Below are 25117 nucleotides of genomic sequence, written 5' to 3' on the forward strand. Positions count from 1 at the left end.
TGTCCTCCAGCATATGGCCGCCGTGCCGGTCGGCCGAACGCAGAGTGGAGAGGCAGCGTTTGTTGTTCGTTGCTGCTGAACTCTGTTTTGCGAGAACTTGATAGCGTGGCTAGAGATGGTGATGGTTTGAAGATTTTTGAACAGCCTTCTCGACTCGAGACTCGAGCCGGACCGGGGACGTCGACGGGACGAAGCGCGGTGGCAGAGTTATCGTCAACTAGTAGGAACCTAATGACCCTTAGCTTCAGCAATCATACCAGCAAGCGAGGCGCGCGACCTCACTGATCTGACTGTAGCAGGGTCGTAACATGGCCTAGTACTGTTCTATCCTCGACTAGCGAGTCGCTGCACGGTGTTTGAACAAAGTGAGAAAAGTCAGGGCGTCAATCCCACAGCGTATGTGGCTGTATGTGGCAAGAGGTATAGACGCCGTGACATATGGAAGCGCCTCCTCGACGCGGCCGCCACCGGAAGCAAATGTGTGGAAATGACCATGTAGTAAACCTCACGCACTACAACTTGTGCAAGTCTGACTATCAAAACTGTTTAGGAGCAGTCGTGGAACGGGCTCGACTTCGAAATCATAATAGAGGTAGGGTGTGCCTCGTTGATAACCAACGTACTAACTTGCGCCGGCATACTTCAAGTTATGCGACCGGGTGCCCAACAGCACTGGCAGCACTGTGAAAGTGTGAACTATTCCACCATATCCTAACTTACGATTCACTATATTTCGTGCCCTTAAATTGACTATCACCGAGCAATAGCCAAAGTCAACGATAAACGAACCCATTTCCTACATTACCGTCTTTCTGCTGGAGCAAACACAGTGCGGACGCCACGGTGCAGTACACGGCCGGCAGGAATCTGGCAAATGATACCATCTTCAACGACGCTGGCCAAAGGATTAGAGCTACGAACAAGCATGCTGTATGCTGCGTACCGACGCGACAGGCTCAATTTGAGCTCACGCGATGCTCGAGCCCTTCACAAGCCACAGCCCTGAGTGAAGGCTGCCAAGACAGGCTCCAATACACCCGCGGAGAGGGCACCGGGCGAAAATACTCGGCGCAATTGTCCTTGGAATAACCATGGTCACAAGTTTGAGGTACGGGTAGGTCGTTATTATACACCCTGCACTGGTACTCCTGGGATAGGGGAGGATGGCGGGAGCTGTTCAAACGTTCAATAGCAAGTTCGGCAATGATGACATCGTATTGACGCGGTTTGACCGCGCCCTCCGAGTCTAATGTGCAACGAAAGACTCTTCCTGTCAAGCTTCAAGGATCAAACAGTGGGAGTTGAGTAAGAACGCGGACGCCAGATATGGTAAGTAGCGCCACAGGACGCCGGCGCCTGCGAACGCGAACAAGCGCTCTTCTCATTGAACCGCTACCACCATGTCTCGACCTCAGGACGACAGAAACCAAGAAGCTACAGTATACCTCGTACGTACATGTCATTTTCTTGCCAAATTTGAGATGCTGACCGCCAAACTGCGCGCAGGGCAACCTCGATGAGAGGTGTACAGACGCGCTCATCTGGGAGCTCATGCTGCAAGCGGGTCCAGTCGGTGAGCACGCACTCGCATACCTCCTTATATGCGCCTCATTCAGTCTGACTTGCGTCTCGTAACCAGTGAACGTGCACCTTCCGAAGGACCGGATATCTATGACGCACCAGGGATACGGTTTCTGTGAGTTTTTGACCGAGGAGGATGCGGAATACGCTTGTAAGATTATGAATCAAATCAAGCTGTGGGGAAAACCAATACGGGTTAACAAGGTGCGTTATCCTCCTGTCGAGGATGTGGGTAGAGAGATGGCAGCGGTGCAGTCTGGTGCCTTGGGTGGACAGACGATTGTGATGCGTCGCATGCAGTGCGGGTACCGACAATGCCTATTCAATGCTGCTGTGCTTGAACGTGATGTTCAGGCAGTCGCATCGTCGTGTATTCTTGAACGACCCCATACTGTGTTACCCTCGAGCTCGGGATTGCTGGAAACGTCGAGCGAGTCGGGATGCTGTAGCGTTTGCTATATGCGCCGTTACGTGCGTAGTAGCCCAGTGATGCAATTGCCACTATTAAGCCGCAGCGCGCTTTATTCAATGTTGTTCATCATAGTCAGACCCCCTGTCCTGTGGGCATATACGTATGCCGTGCCACCACCCGTGCACTCTCTATCCTCGTCTCGTGCTATACCTCCTCGAATAAAGAAGGTTCGTTCTCATCTAACGCTCTACTATCCTATCTCAGGCATCCTCGGACAAGAAGCAGCTTGACGTGGGCGCGAACCTCTTTATTGGAAATCTGGACGAGAACGTCGACGAGCGGTTACTCTACGACACGTTCAGCGCTTTCGGCGTCATGGCCACGACAGCAAAAGTGCGTCTGTCTCGCGTCCCACTCCCCCGGTTCCTCCGTATCCTCAATTACAATTCCCTCTCACACAGATTGCGCGCGATCCGAGCAGCGGACAGTCGAAAGGCTACGGTTTTGTCTCCTTCACCGACTTCGAGTCATCAGACGCAGCGGTCGAGTCCATGAACGGGCAGTTCCTCATGAACAAGGCCATCGCGGTCCAGTACGCCTTCAAGAAAGATGGCAAGGGCGAGCGCCACGGTACGCCCGCCGAGCGGCTGCTCGCTGCACAGGCTCGCAAGAACAACGCCCTCCCAGTCGCCGCGCGGCCTCCACCTGCGCCCATGACTGCCATGGGCGCGTTCGGTGCACGCCCGGCGATGCCTGGCTATCCTCAAGGCCCGTACCAAGGCCAGTTCGCCGGCGCGCTTGCTGCCGCTCCTGCGCCCCCACTCCCGCCTGGCTTCGCTCCCCAGCAGACGATGATGCCTGGTGGGATGCCGATGGGCATGCCCCCGCCGCCTCAGGGAATGCCGATGGGTATGCCGGGTATGCCACCACCGCCGCCAGGATTCGTACCTCAAGGCATGCCCCCACCAGGGTTCATGCAGGGCATGCCGCCACCTGGTATGGGCCCTCCGCCTATGATGCCTCCACCGCCGCCTGGCATGCCACAACAGCAGCCGTATATGTGATAGGGGATCGACCGAGAGCGTCGACGTCGGGTGAGGTGCTTGGGTGGTTTGTAGCGTTGTTACGGATGTCAAAAGGCCTGTAATTTCATTGTTTATTTGTTTGTTCGGACTGCATCGTGTTCTTCCAGACGCTGATGTGCATCAATGACGATAGTCCTGCATTGAATGCCTTTGGGCGGTACATATCGATCTAGGGTCCTGGCAGGAGGGTTGAATTCTGTCAAGTGGTCAGACAGACCTGTCTATCGGCAGTTCGCGACTAAACGGTCTAGAAATCGCAATGCACTCGATGAGCTGCGATACGCTCGTCATTCGAAACCTTGCCGGACCATAGGGTGCAAACTGAATAGTATGTTATCAGTCAACATCTCTGTCCGGCACGTCAACAACGTCTACCAGCCTTCCTGCCTGTTCCGCTTTCGCGCGTACAAACACCGCTGCGTGTCCGACTCATGATAGTGCGCTTTCTCACTTATGGTACATCCCCTGGTGACTTGGGAGTAGGTCCTTCTAGCAGGCCTGATAACTCTTCGTCGGGACGCAACAGTGATAGTGCAGGGAGGATATGTGGTTGCCAGTCGGGTCATGACTCAAGTGCGCACCGAATCAGATCACTCTACGCATGTTCACTACTGTCACCCAGTCGAGTACCGTTACGGTCAGAAGAGCGGACTCAAAGATTGTCACCGACTAGTGTAGGCTCGTTCCCAGCCGTTCTGGCGAGGAGAAATTCAAGCTTGAAAAGGAGGTGAGGCGTCTCAAGGACTGGCATGCGAGTCTACGACTAGTGTCGGAAAGAAGCAAGACACTGAGCCTGACCGGCATGTCTATTTTAGGGCGATATTACGAGGTATATCGGAGTGCGCGAAAGTAGTGAAATATATGATCGACAGTCGGACGCAACTTACACTCAGCGTTCGAAGACAAATGCCTTCTGCTCCGGCAGCTGACTACGCCTGGCCTTGGGTACGGGTCCCCGCAATACGTCCCTTCACGAACTGCTTCCCCGCTTTCTTGATCAACGCCCTCCGCGCGAACCCGCGCACGTCTACATACACGAGCACGACGTTCCGCATCGTACCCGTCGCGAGCCCCGTCGTGCGCGCTGCGTCGGGGCCGTACTTATGCCCGGCGATCGCGCCGAGCTGCACACTGCCTGCGTCCCACAGGCGAGAGGCGGACTCGTCGACGGACGCGAGCACGAGGTTCGCGGAGAGCGCGAGACGGTCGCGCGTGCGGACTGGCGGGCGAGGAGCGCTGGGGTCGGTTCCCGTCGGTAGCAATAAAGCTGGCTGGCTAGTGAGAGCAGGAGGATTGAGCCCGTCGGATCGAGGAGGGAGAGGCGGCGCCGGCGACTTTGATCCGTCGCGACGAGGTGGGAGCGGGGGCTTCTCGGAGGGCGAGGGCGGCGCATGGGAGTTGTAAGCAGGCGGCGGCACCAGCGAGCCCGATGAGAGCGTCGGGCTAGTGAGCGATGCAGGCGTGGGCCGTTGTACTGTCGTTGAAGGTCCGCTTGTCGGCTTGCCGCCCACCGCCCGCCGGATCATGCCCTCTACAAGCTCGGATGTTTTCGCACTGACCCGGGCGGCATGCCCGGTGGCTATATGCGCGTAGCCCAGGGCTGTATGCGTGGTGGGATGCGTAAGGATAGTAGCCATCCTCGAGGGAGGCCCGCCCGCCGCTGGCGCCTTGCCGTCTGCGGGAGTCGGAGAGTGTGGGGTTGAGTGTTTTATGTAAAGCTGGGAGGCAGAGGATATCCCCTTCACGAGCAACGAGGCCGACGAGTCTATGCCGCGGCTTGATTCTGCGCGTCAGCCACTCCTCGTTCTACAGACAGCATGTATGCGCACCTGATCAACGAAGCCGACTTCGTCATCCAGTCTTGTTGCTCTGGAGGAATCGCGCGCACGAAGATCTCCCGCGCCTCGGTCAGCTCAGACGCAGCGGCACCCTCCGCGGTTTGTTGACCCGTATACGCATCATATACGTCCGGCGGGAGCTCGAGGACAACCGGCGCCGCATGCGCTGCGCCCTTAGCACCCTCCGCCTCATCCACACGCACGAGCGCAGGGTCCTCGTGGATAGGTAGTTGATGCGGAACCTCGCCGACCATCTCGCCCGTCGCTTCGTCCATGAGCACAAGCCGTCCCCGGAGATCTTCTGAGTTGCCTCCGCCCTCGTGCAGGCTCATCCCCGTCGATTGCTGTACGCCGCCGCTTGCGCCCTCCCATCCGGCATACTGTCCGAGGATCTGGTCGAACGTCTCGATCGCATCGACGCGTGCGGGATCGGGGAGGCCTCTGAGCGAGAGCGAAACGGGCACGGAGTCCCCTTTCAGGCCGAGACTCTGCGCTGTGTATCCGTCGAGTATGAACGTGTAGACATGTGTGCCGTCGGGTGTTATGTGTCGCGCGACGGGGCGACTGGGGTCGATCGGGAACTCGATGTCGTTCAGGCGCACGACGAGGTAGATGGAGCGCTCGGATGTGGCGGATGCGGATGCAGATGGCGGGGCGACGCCGATGTACTGCAGGTAGACGGTCCCTGTTGTCGGTGTAGATTGTGTTCGGAGGGTGGCCTCTGGAAGAGCGAGCAAGACATTCGCAGACACGGAGGTATCAGGCATGCTGGAGGGAGTCAGAGCTAGAGGTGAATGGTAGAGGTCGACTCGAGAACGACCGTATAAGAACGTCGTCATACTTACGGAGAAGACCGTACAGCGTCCTGGGCAGTGCCACGCCAAGGACTTTAGGCTAGACGATGCGCAGCACAGCGCGGATACTCCTTAGGCAGCAGCGGCTCAAAGATGGACAGTGCCTTGACCGGAACTTGGTCGTAAGGGCATGCGCATTCCATACTGTACAGCCCTAGCTTACACTCGTCGTTCACCGACGCTGCACGCATTACGCTGCAGAATCTCCCTCGAACCGGAACACCTCCTCGAGATCCTGCAATACGCATATACCCACACCGGACACATTGCATAGAGGGTAAGACTCACCAGCCACCAAGGCTTCTCACCACCGCTGCCCGTCGCGCCTTCTACGAAACTCTCCTGCATCTTGTCCGTCAGTGCCCACCACCGCCGCGTCTCCTCGTCCTCCGCGACCTTCCTCATATCCACGTCAAAGTCAGTTCCCGTATACTTGAAGCTCGCGATAAGCAGATGGAGCGGCGGGTAGTAGTGAATCGAGTAGTCGACGATGTGAGCACGCGCAAGCGCAGTCAGGACTCCCGGCCAGGCATTAGCGTGCAAGGCCTTGTACTCTGCCTCGGCTTCGGGTTTCAGCTAGCCAAGCACCCAGTTAGAGATGATGTAGAGCGTGCAACGAGTTCAAGGACCTTGATAATCTGGCAGACGCGTTTGGCGTGCAGGCTGAGGACAGACATGGCGCTGGACTCGGTGTGCTGTCGCGCGCGCCCCCGCCGCCCTACCGCCGCCCGGGGGTACATAAGTGGGTCACGTGCACTACAATATGTTCAAGTCGACGCCACCACGATCGCTCGACGATCGACCACTGCGTCTGTCTCTCACTCGCCTCTCCTCACTGCCACCGTGACTCTGTTGCTTGGTATAGTATGGAAACTGCTCCGTCGTATGCTAAATTATCCCCGGAAACGGTAGGTCTCAAATTCTGCAGTTTCTCGTGAGTAACAACTGACGTGCTCGTCTCTCAGGATCGGTCGTTATGCATGTTCTCGACTTTAACCCTCAGAGGCACGAACCTCCCAGGTCCCATCACACTTTCCAGACGGGAATCCTTTCCGGCTCGTCAATATGACTTTAAGAGATCAAAGTACGCGAACAGACCAGACTGGCTCGCTGTGCGACCACCGCGGAACAGTGGCCACCTCTCCCTTGAACTTGGCGAACGTATTGGAGGTGGCAGGTCTGCCGTCGTCTACTCCGTGAAAGTTGTCCCCGATGCGTCTCGCATCGACGAATCTTGTGACTTGGACCTTTGCATCAAGGTGGCGCGGCCGAACCGTTGTCGCTCGCTCGCTCGGGAGGCATGGATTCTGGAACAGCTCCCCGAGGACATGATCCAGGGCATGAGTACGCCGCGCTGTTACGGAATTTTCGCCGTCGATCTATCTTCTGGGCAATTGCCCTTTCCTCTCTGGTCTGGCGACGACTACTTCATGGATGCATCACCAGGGCACTGGGAAAAAGACGATCCCACCCAGGATGATCCTCTATACGACGACGACCGACCTGATGAAGCGCGGTGCCCGGGCTCTCCTCCCGGTGCTAGAGAGCTTTCCCCATGGGTCAATTGGCGTCCTGACCCTGATGCGCCACTCTTGTCGGTTCTTCTTATGGCTCGTGGAGGGCGGACATTCAGCATGGCCGAGGATGACTGGGATCGATCCAATCAGTATGTAACGTCTGCGCATGCATCTTCCATGTTCTGACTCCGCACTCAGCAAAGATATTGAAGACATCCTTGACGATCTTTCCACCATGTACATGTTACATGTTGACCTTCGCCCATCGAACGTCATACGTGCACCGTCTGATACGCAGGAGTGTAGCATGCACAAATACGTTCACAAATGGAACGTCATCGACCTCGCCTCGTCGACCGTCGATGGCCCCAACGATAACGATGATGCAAAACTTGCGCTCATCTGCAAATTGCAGCAGAGCAAGTGGCGTAACCGGTACTGGTATGCTATGGGACGCCGTGCGTGAACCGGTATGTCGCATCCATGCTCAATCCTTTCGGTCTTACATAGTCTGTAAGGCCGACTTCCTTATCCATCAACAACCTTGCGAGCAGCATACGTCTCCTGTAATAGATATACCAGACTGAATGCCTGTACCTCGTGATAGCTGCTATTCAGCTCCAGTCGCGCTCCTAGATCAAGCAAGTGTCATGGCAGATGTACCTACTTATCACGCTGTCGGTTACTCCGACGGCCATGGGGACGTGGTAGTCTTCGACAATTTCCTGCTATCATTGTCAATATGTAGTGTACAGAATGTGAACGTGTTTCCAAGCGAGGTGGAGACTGCCCCCCGGGTATAAGTAATTCCGTGCAATGTTCAAGTCGAAGCCACCGATCGCTCCGAGGACGATCGACCGACGAGTCGGCGACGACCACCGTGACTGCATCTGTTTCTCACTTGCCTCTTCTTGCACTCCTCGTCTTGCTCGGTACAATATGTTGACCGCGAACTCATCGTTGGCCAAATTATCCCCGGAAAGGGTAAGTCCCAAACATTGCAGTTTCTTGTGAGTAATGACCGACGTAACTTACCCGTCTCTCAGGATCGGTCACTATGCGTGTTCTCTGCTGTAACCCTCAGAGGCTCACACCTCCCGGGTCCCATCACACTTGCCAGACGGGAATCCTTTCCGGCTCGTCAGTTCGATATCAAGAAAGAACAGTTCGTGAACAGACCAGACTGGCTCGCTGCAGAACCACCACAGAACAGTGGCAACCTCTCCCTCGAACTTGGCGAGCGTATTGGAGGCGGCAGGTCTGCCGTCGTCTAACTTACTCCGTGAAAACTATCCCCGATCCATCTCACACCGACTCGGACGACTCTTATAACCTGGACCTTTGTATCAAGGTGGCGCGGCCGAACCGCTGTCGCTCTCTTGCTCGGGAGGCGTGGATCTACGAACAGCTCTCCGAGGGCGTGATCCAGGGTGTCGTCACACCCTGCTGCTACGGGTTCTTTGCAGTAGAACTAGCTCCTGAGCAACTGCCCTTTCCGCTTTGGTCTGGCGACGACTACTTTTTATGGATGCGTCACCCAAGCATTGGGAGAGAGACGACTCCACCAAGGATGACCTTCTATACGACGACGACCGACCTAACAAAGTGCGATGCGCAGGCTCTCCTCCTGGTGCTAGAGAGCTTTCCCCGTGGGTCGATTGGCGTCCTGATCCTGAAGCACCGCTCCTGTCAGTCCTTGTGATGGCTCGCGGAGGGCAAACATTCAGCATGGCTCAGGACGATTGGGATCGGTCAAACCAGTATGTGCCGTGTTTGTACTGAGCCGTGCTAATTTGACTCAACTTATGCAGCGAAGACATCGTAGGCGTCCTCTATGACTTCTCCGCCACCTACATGCTCCATGTTGATCTTCGCCCGTCCAACGTCATACGCGCCCCGTCCGATACGCAAGAGTGCAAAGTGCACAAACGCGTACACAAGTGGAACACTATCGACTTCGCCTGGTCAACTGTCGATGCCAGTGGTCCTAAAGATGAAGCGAAGTATGCGCTGATCTGTAAATTGCAGAGTGCTAAATGGAAAAACCGATATTGGTATGCTGCTGAACGCCGTGCATGAACTGGTATGTTGCATCCGCGTTCAACTCTCCCAAGTACTTACACAGTCTGCAAACAACCTTCAGAGCGTCATGTCTACTCTAACAGATGTACCACACTGAGTGCCTGCAATTCGTGACTAACTGCTATACAACTCCGACAGTGTCCATGTATCAAGCGAAGCGAAGTCAGTGGTGTGGCAGATGCACCTATCACGCCGTCGGGGTACTCCGGCGGCCATGGGGACGTGCTAGTCTTCGACAATGGCCTGCTATCATTGTCAAAGTGCAGTGTAAAGAATGCGAAATGTGTTTCCAAGCGAGCTGGAGACTGCCAACTATCGGAAAACCCCCTCTACCCGCAAAAAGGCCGTGTACAGAGTCTGCTTAGGGGACATAGTTGACTCTACGGGGTGGGCCGCAGGTCAGCGAGCTCAAGATCTTCAGTCTCTACTCTACTGACGTGGCTCATCACTAGCTCACCGTCAGCGTGGAGCTCAGTCCTCGCTGCAGAACCTAATTATTGCGGACATTGCCACGGGGGGCCTCAATACAAAGGTATAGTATTGTACATACTGCAGACATCAAAACAATTCTAGCTGATCCTCGCTGTCATATATCTCGGTTCATAGGTATGACGGCTCGGCCCTCTTCAAGCTTCATTCATCCACCAACGACAAAGCGTGCCCCATCCTTTCTCCCAACAGCCGATGCACCTCGTCGGAGATGGAGAAATCGGCCTCGCTCATCCATATCCTTTGATTTGCCTCTGCCGCGTCTTTCTTGTCGAATCCGAACTTGTTTGGGTTATCCAGCAACTCCGACAATATTTCGTGGGACGACAGGACAAACAGTGACGCATCGGAATGGCCGTTGGTGAACTCCCGCGCGGCGACAAGGAGGCGGTCGTTCCAGCAACGTATGAACTGTCTCGCAAAGTCCGAGTACCCCTGCTCGACTATGTCCGGTGCCCGATCTCCCGGAGGTACGTCCACGAATATGAAATTTCGCGTGTTCGCCTTTGCGTACATGTTATGTGCATAGACGAACAGCGGTGACAGCTCCTCGGCTATCGTATTCACATCCGGGTGCTCTGCGCGGTCTGTTTTGGCTTTGTTCTCATGCGGCCTGCGTAATTGGATCGTGAATGAAGGAACTTCGGGTGTGGCCACAGATTCGTCGTCGATCGTTTCCGTTTCCTCGGACTCCTCGTCACTGTGGTCTTCAGATTCATTGCCATCTGTCTCCTCCGATCCTTCGTCGGCTTGATCCCGGTCAGATCCGTCTTCGAGTCGGTCTTCAGTCGTGCGATTCTTGGAGTCGGTGCTTGTCTTGTCTCCGGATGCTTCTGCAGCCTGGTCGCCTGATCCTTCCTCATCTTGGTCTTCAAACTCGTCCTCACTCTGGTCTCCAGACTCTTTGTTACTTTGGTCCTCAGATTCGTCATCATCTTGAATCTCCTCATAGCTATCAGACGTAAGCCAAGTGCGCAGCCGTGATGTATCCCCGAGGCACCTCACCAGCAATCATACAAGCCCAACCAGATGACTGGCCAAACGAGAAGAAGCAACTGTGAGTCGTTGTACGACATTGGCTCATCTCTGCACTTACCACACAACGTCGTTGCGGGGTCGCAAGGATTCTTCAACGTCGACTGCTCCAAACAGAACTGCTCACTTTGGGCCGGCATGTCGCTCTTCGCGAATGCAATCCTCTCGGCATAATTGATCACTTTCACGGGCTCTCCACCGAGTACCCTATCCCTCAGATGCTCGTGCTGTGTCACAGAATGAGGCCCTCAGCATAATCCGCGATCAAGGTCTAGGCTGCACGCACCCAAGGCTTTACATCCGGATTCTTACTGCAACTGAAGCAGTCGCCGCTGTGTACGTCCACAGGCCTCAGTACGGTGCTATACACGAAGAGTTGTTACAGATCTACACGCACATGTGGACCCAAGTTTTGAACCTTGCCAAGCCCGGCCAGCCGTCGCGTATAACCGAAAGCCGCAACACTGTATCGTTATGCGTAACAGTCCGTCAAGTGAGTCAAGGCATGTCGCCACTGTGCGAGACGTACCTAGATTATGCTCTGTCTGGTCGTGCCTCGGAGTGGACAATGCAGGCTCGACTACTCCGTCTGGCGGCACCACACTCGGACGGACTGGGAACTGCATGAGCGTTCGAGCCTTTTTCTTCAGGGGGCTTGCACCGGACGCCGTGGACGTATCGCTGCCGCCCTCACTATCATATGCCCGCTTCGCTCTTGCCATCGCGGTGTGTCTTCGTCTCTTGTTTCCTAAAGGCGGTAAAGCGAGAAGATGATGGGAGATGGTGGTGGCTCGAGGGAAGGTCTGATCAAGGTTTAGTACAGCGAACGCGTCCCACCCAAGCCATTTAACGCGTCCATCATCGCGTGTTGAACGCGTCACGAGGGCGTGTACATACGCGCGGCAAACCGGGCTCACCATGCCGGACGACGTCGCAAATGGTAGGTCGTTTGTCCTAGGAAAGGAAGGAGACAACAATGCAAGTCGTTGTCGCGCAGCGGTGACGCTCCTTGTCTCTCGAACATCATCGTTTGTTCGACAGCGCTCGCGACGTGACGCAGTATCACCGGAGCCAGCCACATGCACAGCTGTCGGGTTCACATTCAGCGCTATGGCGCGCAGAGATGGCTGCCCCAAGCTCTCTAACTCAGTGGGTGGTTAGCTTTCTGTAGGTAATTACCACAGAGTAGCTCACCGCGACAGCGCGAGCGCTTCGGCCTCCTACAGTGGCATTTGGTGCATGATACGTGACAAACCACGTTCATCGTGGATTCCTTGGGCGCGTATCGTCTTGTAACGACCGAAATTCACTAAGTACATAAGTAGTACTGAGTCAAAACCCCTGATGTCCTCTGGCGCGCTTGGGAAGCCGTCATGACGCATCTTGGACGCGTCTGTGGCGTTCGTACATACACGACCCACGTGATGATCGGCGCGCCGCCGAACCCGCGGCTTGGGCAAGGCTTGAGCGCTTGAGCTGGAAGTCTCGCGTGCGAACGTCCATCTCGCCCAAATCCAGGTTGCACTTATCGGCCAGGTGCCCTGCTCTTGACCGCCATGTTCTTGCACCCATGGGCACTGTGCGCTACCCTACTGGCCTGTTTCAGCCGTGTAGCCCATGGTCAGGAGCAGATAAGGATCAGCACTGCCATCGTCCTTCGCATGCTGCGCCGCCCGCTTTCTCCGGAGGTAGACAAGGAGGAGAGAGCAGAGCGCGATGAAGGCGACGCCGCCGAGTACACCGCCGGCAATCGCCCCGGCCCGGGAACCTTCGTTCACATATAAGAGAGGAAGCCGAAGAAGACGTTGAAGGCACTTACTGTGACTCGTCGTGGTCGTGTCATTATCATCGTCATCATCGAAGCTACGCCATTATGCTTATGGTTGGCTCGGGGAGTTCTTTGCTGTGATGCAGCGCGGGACTTACGTGTACATGGCCCAATCGAACAGCAGGACGGATGATGAGGATCCTTGCACTGTATTCATGACTAATGTGTGCGTCTCGTTGCTAAGTTCCTCTCTGCTGAAGACCGTGACATTGTACTCGAACTGATTGGCAGCTGGATCTGCGGTATGGTTGTAGGTACCAGCCGAAGCCCCATCGAGCTCAAAGGTGACGTTCGTGAACGTCACGATGTCGGGAGAGCTAGCGCTGTTGACGAGGATGCAATATACCGAGATAGCGCTTCCTGGTCGGCCAATTAGCCCCTACTGCGCGAGATGAACGACTGGAAAATGTACCGTCGAAGGTGAGCGTCATTGAGGGTTGCGTGGGGTCCGTGCTGTTTGAAGTCGTGTCGTGCCATGTACCGTCGAAGGTTTCGTTCGCATCCGGGCGAATGGCACAGAAAGAGCAGTTAGGACCGTAGTTCCAGTTATTCGAGTAGGTCGGTAACACGCCGGTAACAGAGTCCCCATGTGTATCATCGATAGTTCTGTTTGTTGTACCGGCAGAGACGACCTGCGAGAGCAGTAAGGATGTTAGGAGGACAAATCGCGTACACATGTGGTGGTGCAGGGATGGTGGAAGCATCTCGCGGGGCAGTGGCTGGGATGGGGATGTGAGAGCGGGCGGGTCGAAGGCATCGTCTGAACTCAATCTGACCATCTGAGGTTCGGATCGCTGCTGTTGACGTCGGAACATGGTCTTCTATGTCTGAGGGTTCATATCAGTGGGGGCAAATAGCTCGGCCACAACTCTTGACCGTGCTCAGACTCTCACGTCAAGGTAACACAACAAGGACAGTGTTGGCTCCTAAGTCTGCCGGGAGACATGGTCCACAGGCAACAACTGGGCAATGATATGGACTGAAGGAGATAGTAACGGAGAGATTCAGCGCACCAGTGCTCCCTCGCGCACTGACCATCTGTCAGTCGCATTTGGCGGGCCCCAAGGGGTGAGATGTCTTCTCGGCCTTGCCGAGCATAGCCCGACAGTACCTGTCTATTCATACTCCAACAGATATCACCTAGCGTGTGAGCAGATACAACGCAAAGAAGGGAGGGCATCCTCTTGTGACAAGTCGTGCTGCAGGAAAGGAGATGCCTCGTATTATCGTTTCGGAAGACGAGATGGTGTTCATCAGCAACGTACCCATATTGTATTGCCTGGTGCTAATAGAGACATCGTATCCCCTATTGCGGCCATGATCCGCACACGACGGCGAGATATGTCATGTACGAGAGTTCTATGCCAATGCAGTACTAGTGAGTCGCAAGCAAACGCGGGTCAGCGCTTCAGCGACCACGAGCCGGCACACGCGTTCACGCACGCAGACGCAGGCAATAGTTCCACGGCAAGCATACTTCGCAATTGGCAAGGACCTGGATAGTCTCAGACTCTCGCGGTTGTTGGCGGCGGGGGATGCAAGCAGAACGCAGTCTGCCCTGCCTGCTCCGTTGAAATCCTTGGCATGAAGAAGACCAGTAGGTAGCCATGCCTCCAGTTAGAAATGATGTAGAGCGTGCAACGAGCTCAAAGGACCTTGATAATCTGGCACACACGTCACGGCCAGGAGGAGGGGATGGCGCTTGCGCTGCTATGCACATTGCAGGAATCATGATCGGGGTAAGTGAGTCACGTGTGCTACAGTATGTTCAAGTCGACGCCACCACGATCGCTCGACGATCGACCACTGCGTCTGTCTCTCACTCGCCTCTCCTCACTCCCACTCTGTTGCCTAGTAGTATGCGAACTGCTCACTCGTATGCCAAATTAGTCCCGGAAAGGGTAGGTCTTAAATCTTGCAGTTTCTCGTGAGTAACAACTGACGTACTCGTCTCTCAGGATCGGTCACTATGCATATTCTCGACTGTAACCCTCCGAGGCACACACCTCCTGGGTCCCATCACACTTTCCAGACGGGAATCCTTTCCGTCTCGTCAATTCGACTTTACGATCGAAGAGTGTGTGAACAGACCAGACTGGTCTGCTGTAGAACCACCGCAGAACAGTGGCCATCTCTCCCTCGAACTTGGCGAACGTATTGGAGGTGGCAGGTCTGCCGTGGTCTATTCCGTGAAAGTTATTCCCGATGCGCCGCACACCGACGACTCTCGCAACCTAGACCTATGTGTCAAGGTGGCGCGGCCAAACCGCTGTCGCTCGCTCGCTCGAGAGGCTTGGGTATACGAACAACTCATCGAAGGTGTGGCTCAAGGCGTGATTACGCCGCGTTCCTACGGATTCTTTGCCACCGAACTGGTCCCCGAGCAACTGCCTTTCCCTCTTTGGTCGGGCGAAGACTACTACATGGATGCACCATCTAAGCATTGGGAGGAAGACGATCCGACTCGAGATGATCAGATGCACGATGATTGTCCCGAGGCAGAGCAGTGTGCCGACCCGCCTCCCGGTGCCAGAGAGCTCTCGCCATGGGTCGATTGGCGCCCCAATCCCGACGCGCCGCTCTTGTCGATTCTTGTGATGGCTCGCGGGGGTCTTAAATTCAGCCTAGTGGAGGATGATAAGGATCCGTCCAACCAGTATGTATGGTAGTTATATATAGCATCCATGCTCTAACCGTTTTGTGCAGGGAAGATGTCAAACAAATCCTCGACGATTTATCGTCGTGCCATCTTCTGCACTCTGACCTACGTGCATCCAACGTCATCCGCGCCCCGCGGGATACGCACGAGTGTCAGAGACATAAGCGCGTTCATCGGTGGAACATCATTGACCTCGTCTGGACCGCAATTGATGACCCTAGGCCCAATGACGCGAAGTACGCTCTTATCTGGCATTTCCAGAGGAGCAATTGGAACAGTCGTCACTTTGTTGCCCGGTGTCTTACATGAACCAGCATACCCTATCTGTGCTTTGCGCCCTCGAGATCTTGCTATAAGACTAGAGTCTGGTAGTATACTCTCCCTCAGGCTGGTCGACCGTTAATCAAATCGTGTAGAACAAGCACTTAAGTCCCTTGCATGTTCTCGACTCTGACCCTTACGGACGCGCATATTGCCGGCGCTCAGAATCCTTGCAGGTGGGATTCATTCCGAGTCCCGGCCAATCAATAATCGTGGCAAACTTCACAGCAGCCCAGAGTGGATCGCTGCGCAAGTGCCGAAGAATGCTAGACACCTCTCTCGAACTTGGGGAATGCATCGGCTACGGAAGGTGTGCTATATTATTGTCTAGATACGCATAGATACGCATCACAGGTCGTCGCTGCCACACCTGCGGAAGATGACGTTCCGTTCGTCAAAGATCCTTTCGGCCTGGAGCTGTCTGTCAAGGTAGCGCGTCCGAATCGTTGTCGTTCCCTTGCGGGAGAGGCATGGATGTACGAACAGCTCACCGAAGGCGCACTCCAATGACCACGCGCTGCTACGGGTTCATCGCTATAGACCTCGCATTCGACCACTTAAGCCTTCCCTCCCTGGACGAGTGAAGACCTCTACATTGACGCATCCGAGGCGCGGGAATCTGACGATCCTACCCGTGATGACGTTCTGTACGGTGACCGAGCGAAGTCGGCCGACCCCTTTCTGTATGCCAGGGAGCTCTCTCCATGGGTCGACTGGCGCCCCGATGCCGACGCGCCACTTCTGTCGGTCCTTGTAATGGCTCACTGCAAGGTGGGCCAAAATATGGTGTGGTCAAAAACGAGCCAGTGGACGACTCCAACCGGTGGGTAACGCGGTGCCTCTTGTCTCACTCCGACTAACGTCGACTCAACTCTTCTGTGTTCGCAGGCGAGACGCTTTACATATCCTGGATGACTTGTCGGCCAGCTACATGATCCACTGTGATCTTCGCGAAGCCACCGTCATTCGCGCTCCAGCAGACACGCAGAAGTGTATGAAAGCATTTTTCATTATTTAATTAAGTCTTGTTCCATAGTCCCTACTTCTCCAGCAAGTCACAACTCCAAACACCCAAGTCATGTGATGTTCCCAAGTGTCTGCACCCAACTCTAAGCAGTTTCCCTTAGCCCCTGTGTCTGTGGGCCATGTCCAAAGACCTAAGTACAAGGTCACTTGACCATGGGACAATATACTAAGACCTAAGACCTAAGTACCAGGTCACATGACCATAGAGCCATGTCCAAAGACCTAAGTACAAGGTCACTTGACCATGGGACAATATACTAAGACCTAAGACCTAAGTACTAAGTCACATGACCATAGAGCTATATCCTAAGACCTAAGTACTAGGTCACATGACCATAGAGCCATGTCCTAAGACCTAAGTACTAGGTCACATGACCATAGAGCCATGTCCTAAGACCTAAGTACTAGGTCACATGACCATAGAGCCATGTCCTAAGACCTACTATATTGGGCGACGATTTTGGACACCTTTGGCACTTGATGAGCCTTGTGCACTCAGTGTCATGGCATGTTAGAATGTCCCAGGAATATCACAAACATTTTGAGGTGAGGGTAGGGTGAGCCAGACCAACTAGGAAGTCAGTCTCGCCTGCGCAAAATAACTCTGCGCATCGCATAGATCAGAGATCCTCTATGTAGGCTGTAACACATGTGGAGGCACTTAGAAATAACTGCATAGTTCTTCCCTGGCTGCTTGGCATGAGGATTGAGGTGCCCAATGTTCAGGGTTCCAGTTTTGGCCAAACATTACATTGAGCTGCTACTTAGCAAAAATGGGCATCATCTCACCATTCTCATAGAATGATTTTCCTGCAGCTAGAGCTCAACAGACTGACTTGATGGAATGTCAGGCTTTGATAGGATGTGTAGTAAGGTATGAGTATGCATTTTGTCACTATAGAAGTGGCAGTAGCATGAGGCTCTCTTGTGTAATGTGGTATTTGCACTGTTCCTGTTGTGATGACTGGGTGTGCTTAGGGCTCATGGCGGGGATATTTCCAGTAAGTCACCTTCATGTAGGGCAATACATCTGGTAGCTTTACCTCGCACATGTTTAGGAGTGTTTGCCCCGTGCTCGGCAAGTTGTTGGTCAATGTTGACATTGTGAAATACCTTGTGTGAGTGGCTCTCCATCTGTTCTTAATGCTCACTGACTGATGCAGCACAGATACCGGCCAGGTGAACTCACCACCATGGCAATGTCATTCCTCAGGCTGAGGGACATCTGGGCACTCAAGAGAATGAGCCCCGTGGACCTCCACCATCTCAAGAGCTTCCTTAAAAAGAACATCAATGTCATGACCATGGCATCTTGGGTCTGGAGGGGCCTTGTGATCAGCAATCTCATGGACAATGGTGGTGGCTATGAGTTTGAGAAGGGTGGGGTAAGAACAGCAGTTCAAGTAAGTGATAGTGTTCCTTAATCAATCTCTATGAACTCACTGCTTGCGGGAGCATTATTGGCAAGTGTAGAGTGGAATAACAGGGACTTGTCAATGGGACTCTAAGCACTGTGTAGCACAAAGCATATTGACCAGCATGGGATACTGGATACTGTGCATTATGCCAACAATGTCATGCACCCTGAGTCTCTGATGGCCCATAGACTTTTAATCTCTGCAAATTAATTCATCAAATGTGCCACATTTACCTTGGACCACCCCTATAGAATAGACCCTAAGAAGATATATAATGGTCATGTAGGTATATGGTATAGAATCAGTGGGTCTGTTCCATATACCCATCCCGCCTTATCCTTGTTAGCACATTGGCTGAAATGATTTCAGTTAGCATCCATCATCTACTGTTTTGGTCAATCCCTGACTTGTCTATACTCTTCTATTTTTGTTTCTGGTTGTCATCAGAGTGGCATATGCCAGTCAAAAGCTTTCTTAAGAACATACTTGCCTACTTACTCTGCATCATTACCACAACTTTCTTGCAGGCATTCCTTTGAATAGTAGTCCATTTGATTGTGAATAGATAAATACCAAAATCATTCAATTCAATTCTTGATGCTAATATCATCACAATGATGCACTGATCCTTACATTGCAACATAATGAAGTAAATAACAGGGGAGTTTAATGTGAATGTGTGGCAGCATTAGGAAGATGTTCCCTGATAAACGAGAACCGCGCGGATGCGCTCTGCGGGTATTGCCTTTCGAACACGTTAATTTTCAACGATAAATACTGTCATAGAAGTGCGGTGTTCCAGTCACAAGTCTGTGCACAAATGGGACACCATCGACTTCGCCTGGTCGATCAAAGTAATAAAAAAGGGCTCTCCGCAGAATCCAGAGAGCGAACTTCTGTTACCCATACTTTTACACCGGCCCAATACCCTGTATGAGCTGGTTAGAGTATGCTGCATGACATGCTCTCCGTAGTCCCGAAGGCAGCAAGTCACCTTACTGGTTGTAGCTGGTCAGACGCGGTCGATATTCAGCTATGTTAAGCCTCAGCGCAGTCCGACGCAGAGGACTACCGACTGACTACATTGGTTGTAGTGCCATCTCATATACCTTGTTCTGTTTAAAAATTTCCGAATGTCTTCATCATCAGCCCATGACTACGTCGTCCCTACCAAGTCTACGTCGTCCCTACCAAGTCGTACAGTAGTATATTATGTAAGTCGACTTTCGGTCAATATGCTATGTCAATGTGGAAGTCATGTACGAATTGGACTATATAGCTAACTTATAATTACTAGTAACATCTGCAACTTTTGCGGCTGTGCAGCGCCGCCCCGAGAGAAGTCAGGTGTGATATTTTCTTCATGCTGTACGTCCATCCCCTGTCTTCACCGCCAGCGGCACACGAACATACACAGTAGGTGGTTCGTACTGAACAGACTGAGACTCATTCATGAGCATGAGTTCCAGCTGAATCACGTTAGCGCTGAGCGGGTGGCTGACGCGCTGACGATCCATGAGGAACGACTAACGGCTCGACCCAATTCTGAATATCCAACTCTCGGGTTGGCCAACTCCAGTATATCTGAAATTCTGGCTTTCATATTCTTCTAACGTACTATGTAGGGATGCGAACCACTGCGCACACTCCTCATTCACTAGACTGGGCCTGCTGGAGGGATTCCCTGGCAGGCTAGACGGCTAGTACACCTGGAACAGCGCAGGCGACGTGGGCACGACGCTGGGACCGACTACAGCTGCGGGAGGGATTCTCTGGCAGGCTTAGCGGTTACTACGCCTGGAGTAGCGCGGGTGACGCGGTCTGCTCAGGCTGGAGAGATTCTCTGCCAGGATAGACGGCTAGTAGTACACATCGAATAGCGTAGGCCCGTCGATCCCGTACGATGGTCATGACCGGCGACGGGAGGGCCAATGCTCTTCAGAGCAATGTACAGGCACCTAACTCCAAATACCATCGCCGTTCTTCTCTCGACGTCCGGGCGACTTCCAAACCACGAGAACAAGCCGAAATCGTGGAGAGAAGGGATGGATGGATGGCAGTGTGGTCGGATGTCGGCGCTTAGACAGTCGACGGTGTCGCCGAGAGTTACAGGCGGCATTGACGGGCCTCGCAGTGAGTGTTGGGCGACCTAGGCATGGCGCACTGATTTCTGTGGGTTAGACAACCTTCGACGACGACGCAGTTCTACCAAACTGTCGTGTATCAAATACTCCAATTCCCACCCGGCACGAGTACATCGCCTACGCTGGCGTACTCTACAGCATGGTTCCGTCAGGGAATCCGATGTGTGATGTCCGGGATTCGAAGCACTTCGGGCCAGCTGCCAAGCCTCTCGTCAGTCGACTCTTGCGACGCAGTACGATGCTCAGCTGAGGGAACCTGTTGTGTGATGTCCAAAGGGACTCGAAGCACATCGGGCCTGTCGAGTCCCTTGTCCGTCGACTCTTGCGACGCAGTACGATGCTCAGTCCGTCAGGGGATCCGATGTGTGATGTCCGGGATTCGAAGCACTGCGGGCCTGCTGCCAAGCCTCTCGTCCGTTGACTCTTGCGACGCAGTACGATGCTCATCTGCCCTGTTGTGTGATGTCCAAAGGGATTCGAAGCACATCGGGCCTGTTGAGACTCTCAGTGTCCGTCGACTCTTGCGACGTAGTACGATGCTCCGCTGCGGGAACCTGTTGTGTGATGTCCAAAGGGATTTGAAGCACCTCGGGGCCGCTTTAGTTGAACCTCTCCTGTGTCGACTCTTGCGACATGGGGGGAGCTGTCTCGACAAAGGAGTTGCAGAGGATGGACGGGTCAGTTGCTGATGACAACGTCTGTAGTACTCTGTACGATGGCGGACTACTTTGCCTATACGAAAGGGGTGTTGCCCGCTGGCGGACTGCGCAGTGGTCTGAATGATAATGTGGCTGTATACCAGTGTTGCCCGCTGGACGGTGTTGTTGCTTACAGCGACGGGCCTATTCTTAGGCTCTTGCTCGCCATTTCTCTCAGCGGGCATCCTACAGCGCCCAGCGCTGCCTCTCATGGCTTTGGCTGAGGCTCGGGCAATGGCCCTGTCTGGAATTGCTTCATGGGTAGGAGACCTCTGCCTTGTTCTATCCAAGCTGCTGGTCCTTGTCAAGCACAGAATACAGGGATCAGTTGAAGATGACGTGCACATGTTACTACTACAGTGCTCATCTGAACATCAGTGTCATGAGCGGGAAGTTGGAACCCTTCGTCAACGATGGGAAGTTTGCCCGCATGCCGCAATGGCGCGTAAGCCGGGAACACATGTCGGAGCACTTCCTCGCAGACTGCTTTGTAGATGATGATGATGTAGTCGCTCCACGGCTCACGGAGTACGCACATACAGTCCTACAGCTGTACGATACTGTCCCCATGGCAGTGGTCTCCTCCGAGGAGCAGGTCTAGATAGAGGCCTAGTGCGGGCCCCCCAAAATCATCCCGCGTGCGACTATATCATCGTCGCGGGCTATGGGACCTACCAAACGGCTACCAAGACAAGCTACTACATAGCTCTGCGATATGGCGCCCTCCATCCCTGCCCACCCGTCAGCCCGTCTGGCGGATCTTGAGGACAGCCCAAGGTTGTCACGGAATCATGTTATTCAATGGCCTGGCGCTCTGTGAGTTTTGTCAGATGCCCGGAGGACCGGCACTGGCTCCTGGGGGGTTTTTCGAGTTTTTCCCCCCAGGTTTTAGCAGAGTGTCCCGCCCCGCCAAAGCTTGGTGAGAGGGCCAGGGCCGAAAGAGGTGACACGTCTTGGGAAGAGTGTTTGGCAGGGATGGAGGGGAATTGGGGGCCATCTAATGTAGTAGCAGTGAGGTAGTCTAGTACGTAGTCCTATGGCTTGCGATGTTGTAGCTAGTGAGCGCTGTCACCGTCAAGAAGTCGAGACGCGCGTGCGCTATCGGCCGGTGGCTAAATGGACCCCCCTCCTCCTCCTCCTCCTCCTCCGAGTCTGAGTCCCTGTCGTACTACCTACCCGTGTCCCGCACGCTATTGAACAGCTATCGACTGGTTCAGCCTGTATCTGCAAGTGCTATAGTTGACTCGATACGATGGCCGAGCCCAAGTTCCCCTGGTTCAGGATGTCGATTGCCTCCGTAGCGCGTACGCTCTCCGCTGCCCCCGTTGCTTCGTGTCCGCTCACGTCTGCTTTTCGCGCTCTTTCTAACGACGCAACTATATTGAAGTCATGAGCATTGGCTATGTAATTATGAAGGGTGCGTACATACGCGATACCGATCGTTGCGAGTGCTAATGACGTCGGCGTGCGCGGATGGCAGCTACTACACCTTCGCCTGAACAGACATACGCTGTGAGTACCTATTCAGCTCAACCGACATCGAAGCCCGCGGTCCGAAGTGTAAGGCACACGCTGACGGGTCCTCTATGCAGGCCATGTCACCCGACTTGCGACGGAAGGTAGACCAGAACCGCGCCGCTCGTCTAGCCATGGAGAGTGAGACGCGGAGACAGGTGGAGGCACAGGTGCGATCTATCCACGACTACGACGCGGCACATAACTCATACGGACGAGTATATAGCTCAAAGACCCCGACTCTCAGAAACCCGTATGGGCAGACCGTCGATCATAGTCCCTACGACCTGCCCACTCCACACCCTCCAGTCCCACCTCGACCCAACATCCCCGCATTGCCATGTGCCCCCTCGTCATGTTGTCCCACGTGTACTATACACAGATCATATAATCACGCCCTCATGTGTACGCTCTAGCGTGCACAAATCCGAAGTGCGCAATCCAAAAGGTCTGTCACAGGATATATGACGGAAAGAATGTATATGTCAAACAACAAGATGAAAAGATTCACAGAGGATGACGGTAATCTAGTAAACTACAGCGCAAGGACATCATTCCGTTCTCTCCCTACCGTCGGGTAGTAACAACGGTGGCTGGCGACTCCTGTCCGTTCAAAACCTTAACTCGTCCACGATAGTGCACCATTAGTCTCTCCCTCCTTACCTCTCGTCATATTCGTGACTCGATGACCAGGACTCATGCAGCATCCGCGACAGCCGGAATCACCGCGGGACTCGGGGGCCTCGAGCGCAACAGCGGCTTGTGCGACACCGTGGACTCCGGCGAAGACGACAGTACATCGTACGCCTCCCCACCCGCACCGGGTGCCATCGACGAGGCGGTCGAGTCAACGCGGTCGAACCCCACCGGACGGCTGTTGGTGCTGCTGCTTGAGGGCTCGGATGCGGACGGAGGCGTATGTGGTTGCGAGGCATTGTCGTCTACGGTGGGCGGGCTCGAGGGTGAGACCGTCGCGTCGGGAGTGGTCGAGGAGGCGGGGCTGGGAGCACTACGCTCAGCAGCGGGGACAGGTGCAGGTGTGGGCACGGGCACGCCACCCGTATTCGGTGACTCGCTCACAGGCGTGATGGGTGTTGACGAGGCGAGTGCGTTGCTCGGAGACGGGGCAGGTTCGGGGGTGGTTGCAGAAGACGATGCCGCTGCTGCAACAGAAGTGGTGTCGAGCGGTGCTGGCGATGACGACGAACCCGTGCCCGCGCTCTGCTCTCCTTCCCCGCTTCCTCCTTGCTCACGCCGCTTCTTCTCCTCTTCCTCTTGCTGCTTTCGCTGTTGCTCCTCATGCTCGAGCAGCGACAACCGCATTGCCTCCATGATCATAAGCTGTAGTCATAACGTCAACAAGCACTCCAGATGAGATGGCAAGATAACGTACCTCCTCGAGATCCTGCCCAGCAATGCCCATCGTACCCAATAACTGGTTTAGATCCTGGTTTTGCTGTCTCCTCCGCGAGCGCCGGCTGCGACCACCACCTGGCTCGACAGCACCCTCCGCATTCTCTGGTTGTTGCCCTCCCTCCTCCGGCGTGAGTGCATGAACGCGTCCGCTGCTGATCCCAACGGGGATGAGCCGATCGCCCACCTGGCGCATGATGATGCGCCTGTTCGCACGCCGCGCGACTGTCGCGCGCACAGCCGCAAGCTTCGCCTCCCAGTCCGGCCGAATATGATCTGCGAGGGCTTGGTATGACAGCATAGATGCAGAACGAGGTCACGCACCGATCGTGACGACCTCCGGGCTGTCCGCCCCAAAGCTCTTGCGTGGCCGCTTCATCGCGGCGGTCGCACTTGGTTCGGCCTGCTTGGGCGACTCCGGCCATGAAGGCGGTGTCTGCACACATGTCAGCACCGGCGGGCCATCAATCAGCGCGGCAAGAAGTCCTCACCGCTCCCTCGCTGCCCAGTCCCGCGCGCCACGGCGGCGGCGTGTAGACGACGCCAAAGTTCTCCTGCACGCAGTACGGGCAGGCCGCGGGCTCGGACACGAGATGCGTTGCGTTCGGCTCGGCACGCTTGATCTGCACAAAGCATTCGGTGCATATGGCCTGGTCGCAGCACCGTGAATGGTTGATATTCGGCGGGTAGTACTGTAGGGATGGTCGCGCGACAACACTAAGCGTCGTGCGGCAGGTCAGCGGGAAGACAATGGGCGCACCAGGAAGCAAATCGGGCACTCGATTGCCCCTCGGTATATCGCCGCCTCTGGATGTCGAATCACCTCCTTCGAAGTCGTGCTTGTGTGTCCGCGTTTGTGCGACCGGCTGGAGGATATGCTGCCGGTGTCGATGCGTGATGAGGACGCTTCTGCGGGGGAATCGGAATCTGGTGGGGGCTCCTTTCTATGTACGAGAATCTGTTCATCGTCCCATGACTCGTCGAAATCCTCGAGCGGTCGGTAGAACGGGGCGAGCCTGCGCTCGCAGATGAGTTGTGCAACTATTGACTGGTTCCAGTCGCGCGGGCCGGTGTAGACCCCTTGCGGTGTGAGGTAGCCAAAGTCGACGGTCTCCTCGTGGTGACCGCGACCCGAGGAGGCGCTGTTGCCCATCGCTGAGGACGGTGGGGAGGTATAGCGGGAGACGGTGGTCAAGGGCTGA

The 25117-nt window shown here is 54.7% G+C and overlaps 12 protein-coding genes across 12 annotated transcripts; 7 read left to right on the forward strand and 5 right to left on the reverse strand.

The window, feature by feature from the left end:
- Window positions 1–1380: 1380 nt before the first annotated feature.
- On the forward strand, window positions 1381–3057 carry C8Q71DRAFT_827061 (uncharacterized protein; the record flags this gene model as incomplete). Its single annotated transcript, XM_047926311.1, has 5 exons — window positions 1381–1448; window positions 1507–1573; window positions 1640–1785; window positions 2258–2386; window positions 2455–3057. The coding sequence occupies exons 1-5, from the start codon at window positions 1401–1403 to the stop codon at window positions 3055–3057; spliced, it is 993 nt and encodes a 330-aa protein (XP_047783415.1). The 5' UTR covers window positions 1381–1400.
- Window positions 3058–3841: 784 nt separating this feature from the next.
- Window positions 3842–5955, reverse strand: C8Q71DRAFT_732558 (uncharacterized protein). Its single transcript, XM_047922267.1, has 4 exons — window positions 5934–5955; window positions 5762–5874; window positions 4908–5700; window positions 3842–4854 (listed from the first exon to the last, which is right to left on the reverse strand). The coding sequence occupies exons 3-4, from the start codon at window positions 5681–5683 to the stop codon at window positions 4008–4010; spliced, it is 1623 nt and encodes a 540-aa protein (XP_047783416.1). The 5' UTR covers window positions 5684–5700; window positions 5762–5874; window positions 5934–5955; the 3' UTR covers window positions 3842–4007.
- Window positions 5956–5960: 5 nt separating this feature from the next.
- C8Q71DRAFT_699086 (rhamnose mutarotase) lies at window positions 5961–6447 on the reverse strand (the record flags this gene model as incomplete). The annotated part of the gene is made up of 3 exons (XM_047920052.1): window positions 5961–6005; window positions 6059–6346; window positions 6400–6447. The coding sequence occupies 3 exons, from the start codon at window positions 6445–6447 to the stop codon at window positions 5961–5963; spliced, it is 381 nt and encodes a 126-aa protein (XP_047783417.1).
- Window positions 6448–6715: 268 nt separating this feature from the next.
- C8Q71DRAFT_801794 (uncharacterized protein) lies at window positions 6716–8065 on the forward strand. The gene is made up of 2 exons (XM_047925956.1): window positions 6716–7436; window positions 7486–8065. The coding sequence occupies exons 1-2, from the start codon at window positions 6751–6753 to the stop codon at window positions 7751–7753; spliced, it is 954 nt and encodes a 317-aa protein (XP_047783418.1). The 5' UTR covers window positions 6716–6750; the 3' UTR covers window positions 7754–8065.
- A 52-nt stretch (window positions 8066–8117) lies between these two features.
- On the forward strand, window positions 8118–9261 carry C8Q71DRAFT_200692 (uncharacterized protein). The gene is made up of 3 exons (XM_047916955.1): window positions 8118–8271; window positions 8334–9047; window positions 9099–9261. The coding sequence occupies exon 2, from the start codon at window positions 8345–8347 to the stop codon at window positions 8987–8989; it is 645 nt and encodes a 214-aa protein (XP_047783419.1). The 5' UTR covers window positions 8118–8271; window positions 8334–8344; the 3' UTR covers window positions 8990–9047; window positions 9099–9261.
- On the forward strand, window positions 9016–9366 carry C8Q71DRAFT_852939 (uncharacterized protein; the record flags this gene model as incomplete). Its single annotated transcript, XM_047926879.1, has 2 exons — window positions 9016–9047; window positions 9099–9366. The coding sequence occupies 2 exons, from the start codon at window positions 9016–9018 to the stop codon at window positions 9364–9366; spliced, it is 300 nt and encodes a 99-aa protein (XP_047783420.1).
- Window positions 9367–9883: 517 nt separating this feature from the next.
- On the reverse strand, window positions 9884–10395 carry C8Q71DRAFT_876129 (uncharacterized protein). The gene has a single exon (XM_047928408.1). The coding sequence runs from the start codon at window positions 10372–10374 to the stop codon at window positions 10003–10005; it is 372 nt and encodes a 123-aa protein (XP_047783421.1). The 5' UTR covers window positions 10375–10395; the 3' UTR covers window positions 9884–10002.
- Window positions 10396–12815: 2420 nt separating this feature from the next.
- Window positions 12816–13398, reverse strand: C8Q71DRAFT_698456 (uncharacterized protein; the record flags this gene model as incomplete). Its single annotated transcript, XM_047920021.1, has 2 exons — window positions 12816–13081; window positions 13134–13398. The coding sequence occupies 2 exons, from the start codon at window positions 13396–13398 to the stop codon at window positions 12816–12818; spliced, it is 531 nt and encodes a 176-aa protein (XP_047783422.1).
- Window positions 13399–14694: 1296 nt separating this feature from the next.
- C8Q71DRAFT_691010 (uncharacterized protein) lies at window positions 14695–15596 on the forward strand (the record flags this gene model as incomplete). Its single annotated transcript, XM_047919861.1, has 2 exons — window positions 14695–15377; window positions 15428–15596. Coding segments are annotated over 2 exons (852 nt in total), but the record flags the coding sequence as incomplete, so codon positions are not given.
- Window positions 15597–17571: 1975 nt separating this feature from the next.
- Window positions 17572–18491, forward strand: C8Q71DRAFT_876145 (uncharacterized protein; the record flags this gene model as incomplete). The annotated part of the gene is made up of 5 exons (XM_047928409.1): window positions 17572–17601; window positions 17706–17728; window positions 17786–17845; window positions 17896–18130; window positions 18432–18491. 5 exons carry the CDS (start codon window positions 17572–17574, stop codon window positions 18489–18491), a joined length of 408 nt encoding a protein of 135 aa, XP_047783424.1.
- Window positions 18492–22123: 3632 nt separating this feature from the next.
- C8Q71DRAFT_200809 (uncharacterized protein) lies at window positions 22124–23053 on the forward strand. The gene is made up of 4 exons (XM_047916956.1): window positions 22124–22291; window positions 22375–22404; window positions 22468–22499; window positions 22580–23053. The coding sequence occupies exons 1-4, from the start codon at window positions 22240–22242 to the stop codon at window positions 22916–22918; spliced, it is 453 nt and encodes a 150-aa protein (XP_047783425.1). The 5' UTR covers window positions 22124–22239; the 3' UTR covers window positions 22919–23053.
- Window positions 23054–23198: 145 nt separating this feature from the next.
- On the reverse strand, window positions 23199–25068 carry C8Q71DRAFT_699295 (uncharacterized protein; the record flags this gene model as incomplete). The annotated part of the gene is made up of 5 exons (XM_047920060.1): window positions 23199–23843; window positions 23896–24191; window positions 24240–24351; window positions 24407–24607; window positions 24676–25068. 5 exons carry the CDS (start codon window positions 25066–25068, stop codon window positions 23199–23201), a joined length of 1647 nt encoding a protein of 548 aa, XP_047783426.1.
- Between the last annotated feature and the right edge of the window lie 49 nt (window positions 25069–25117).

This window comes from Rhodofomes roseus (genome assembly GCF_022264815.1).
Source record: "Rhodofomes roseus strain CIRM-BRFM 1785 chromosome Unknown C8Q71scaffold_2, whole genome shotgun sequence".
NCBI lineage: Eukaryota > Fungi > Basidiomycota > Agaricomycetes > Polyporales > Fomitopsidaceae > Rhodofomes > Rhodofomes roseus.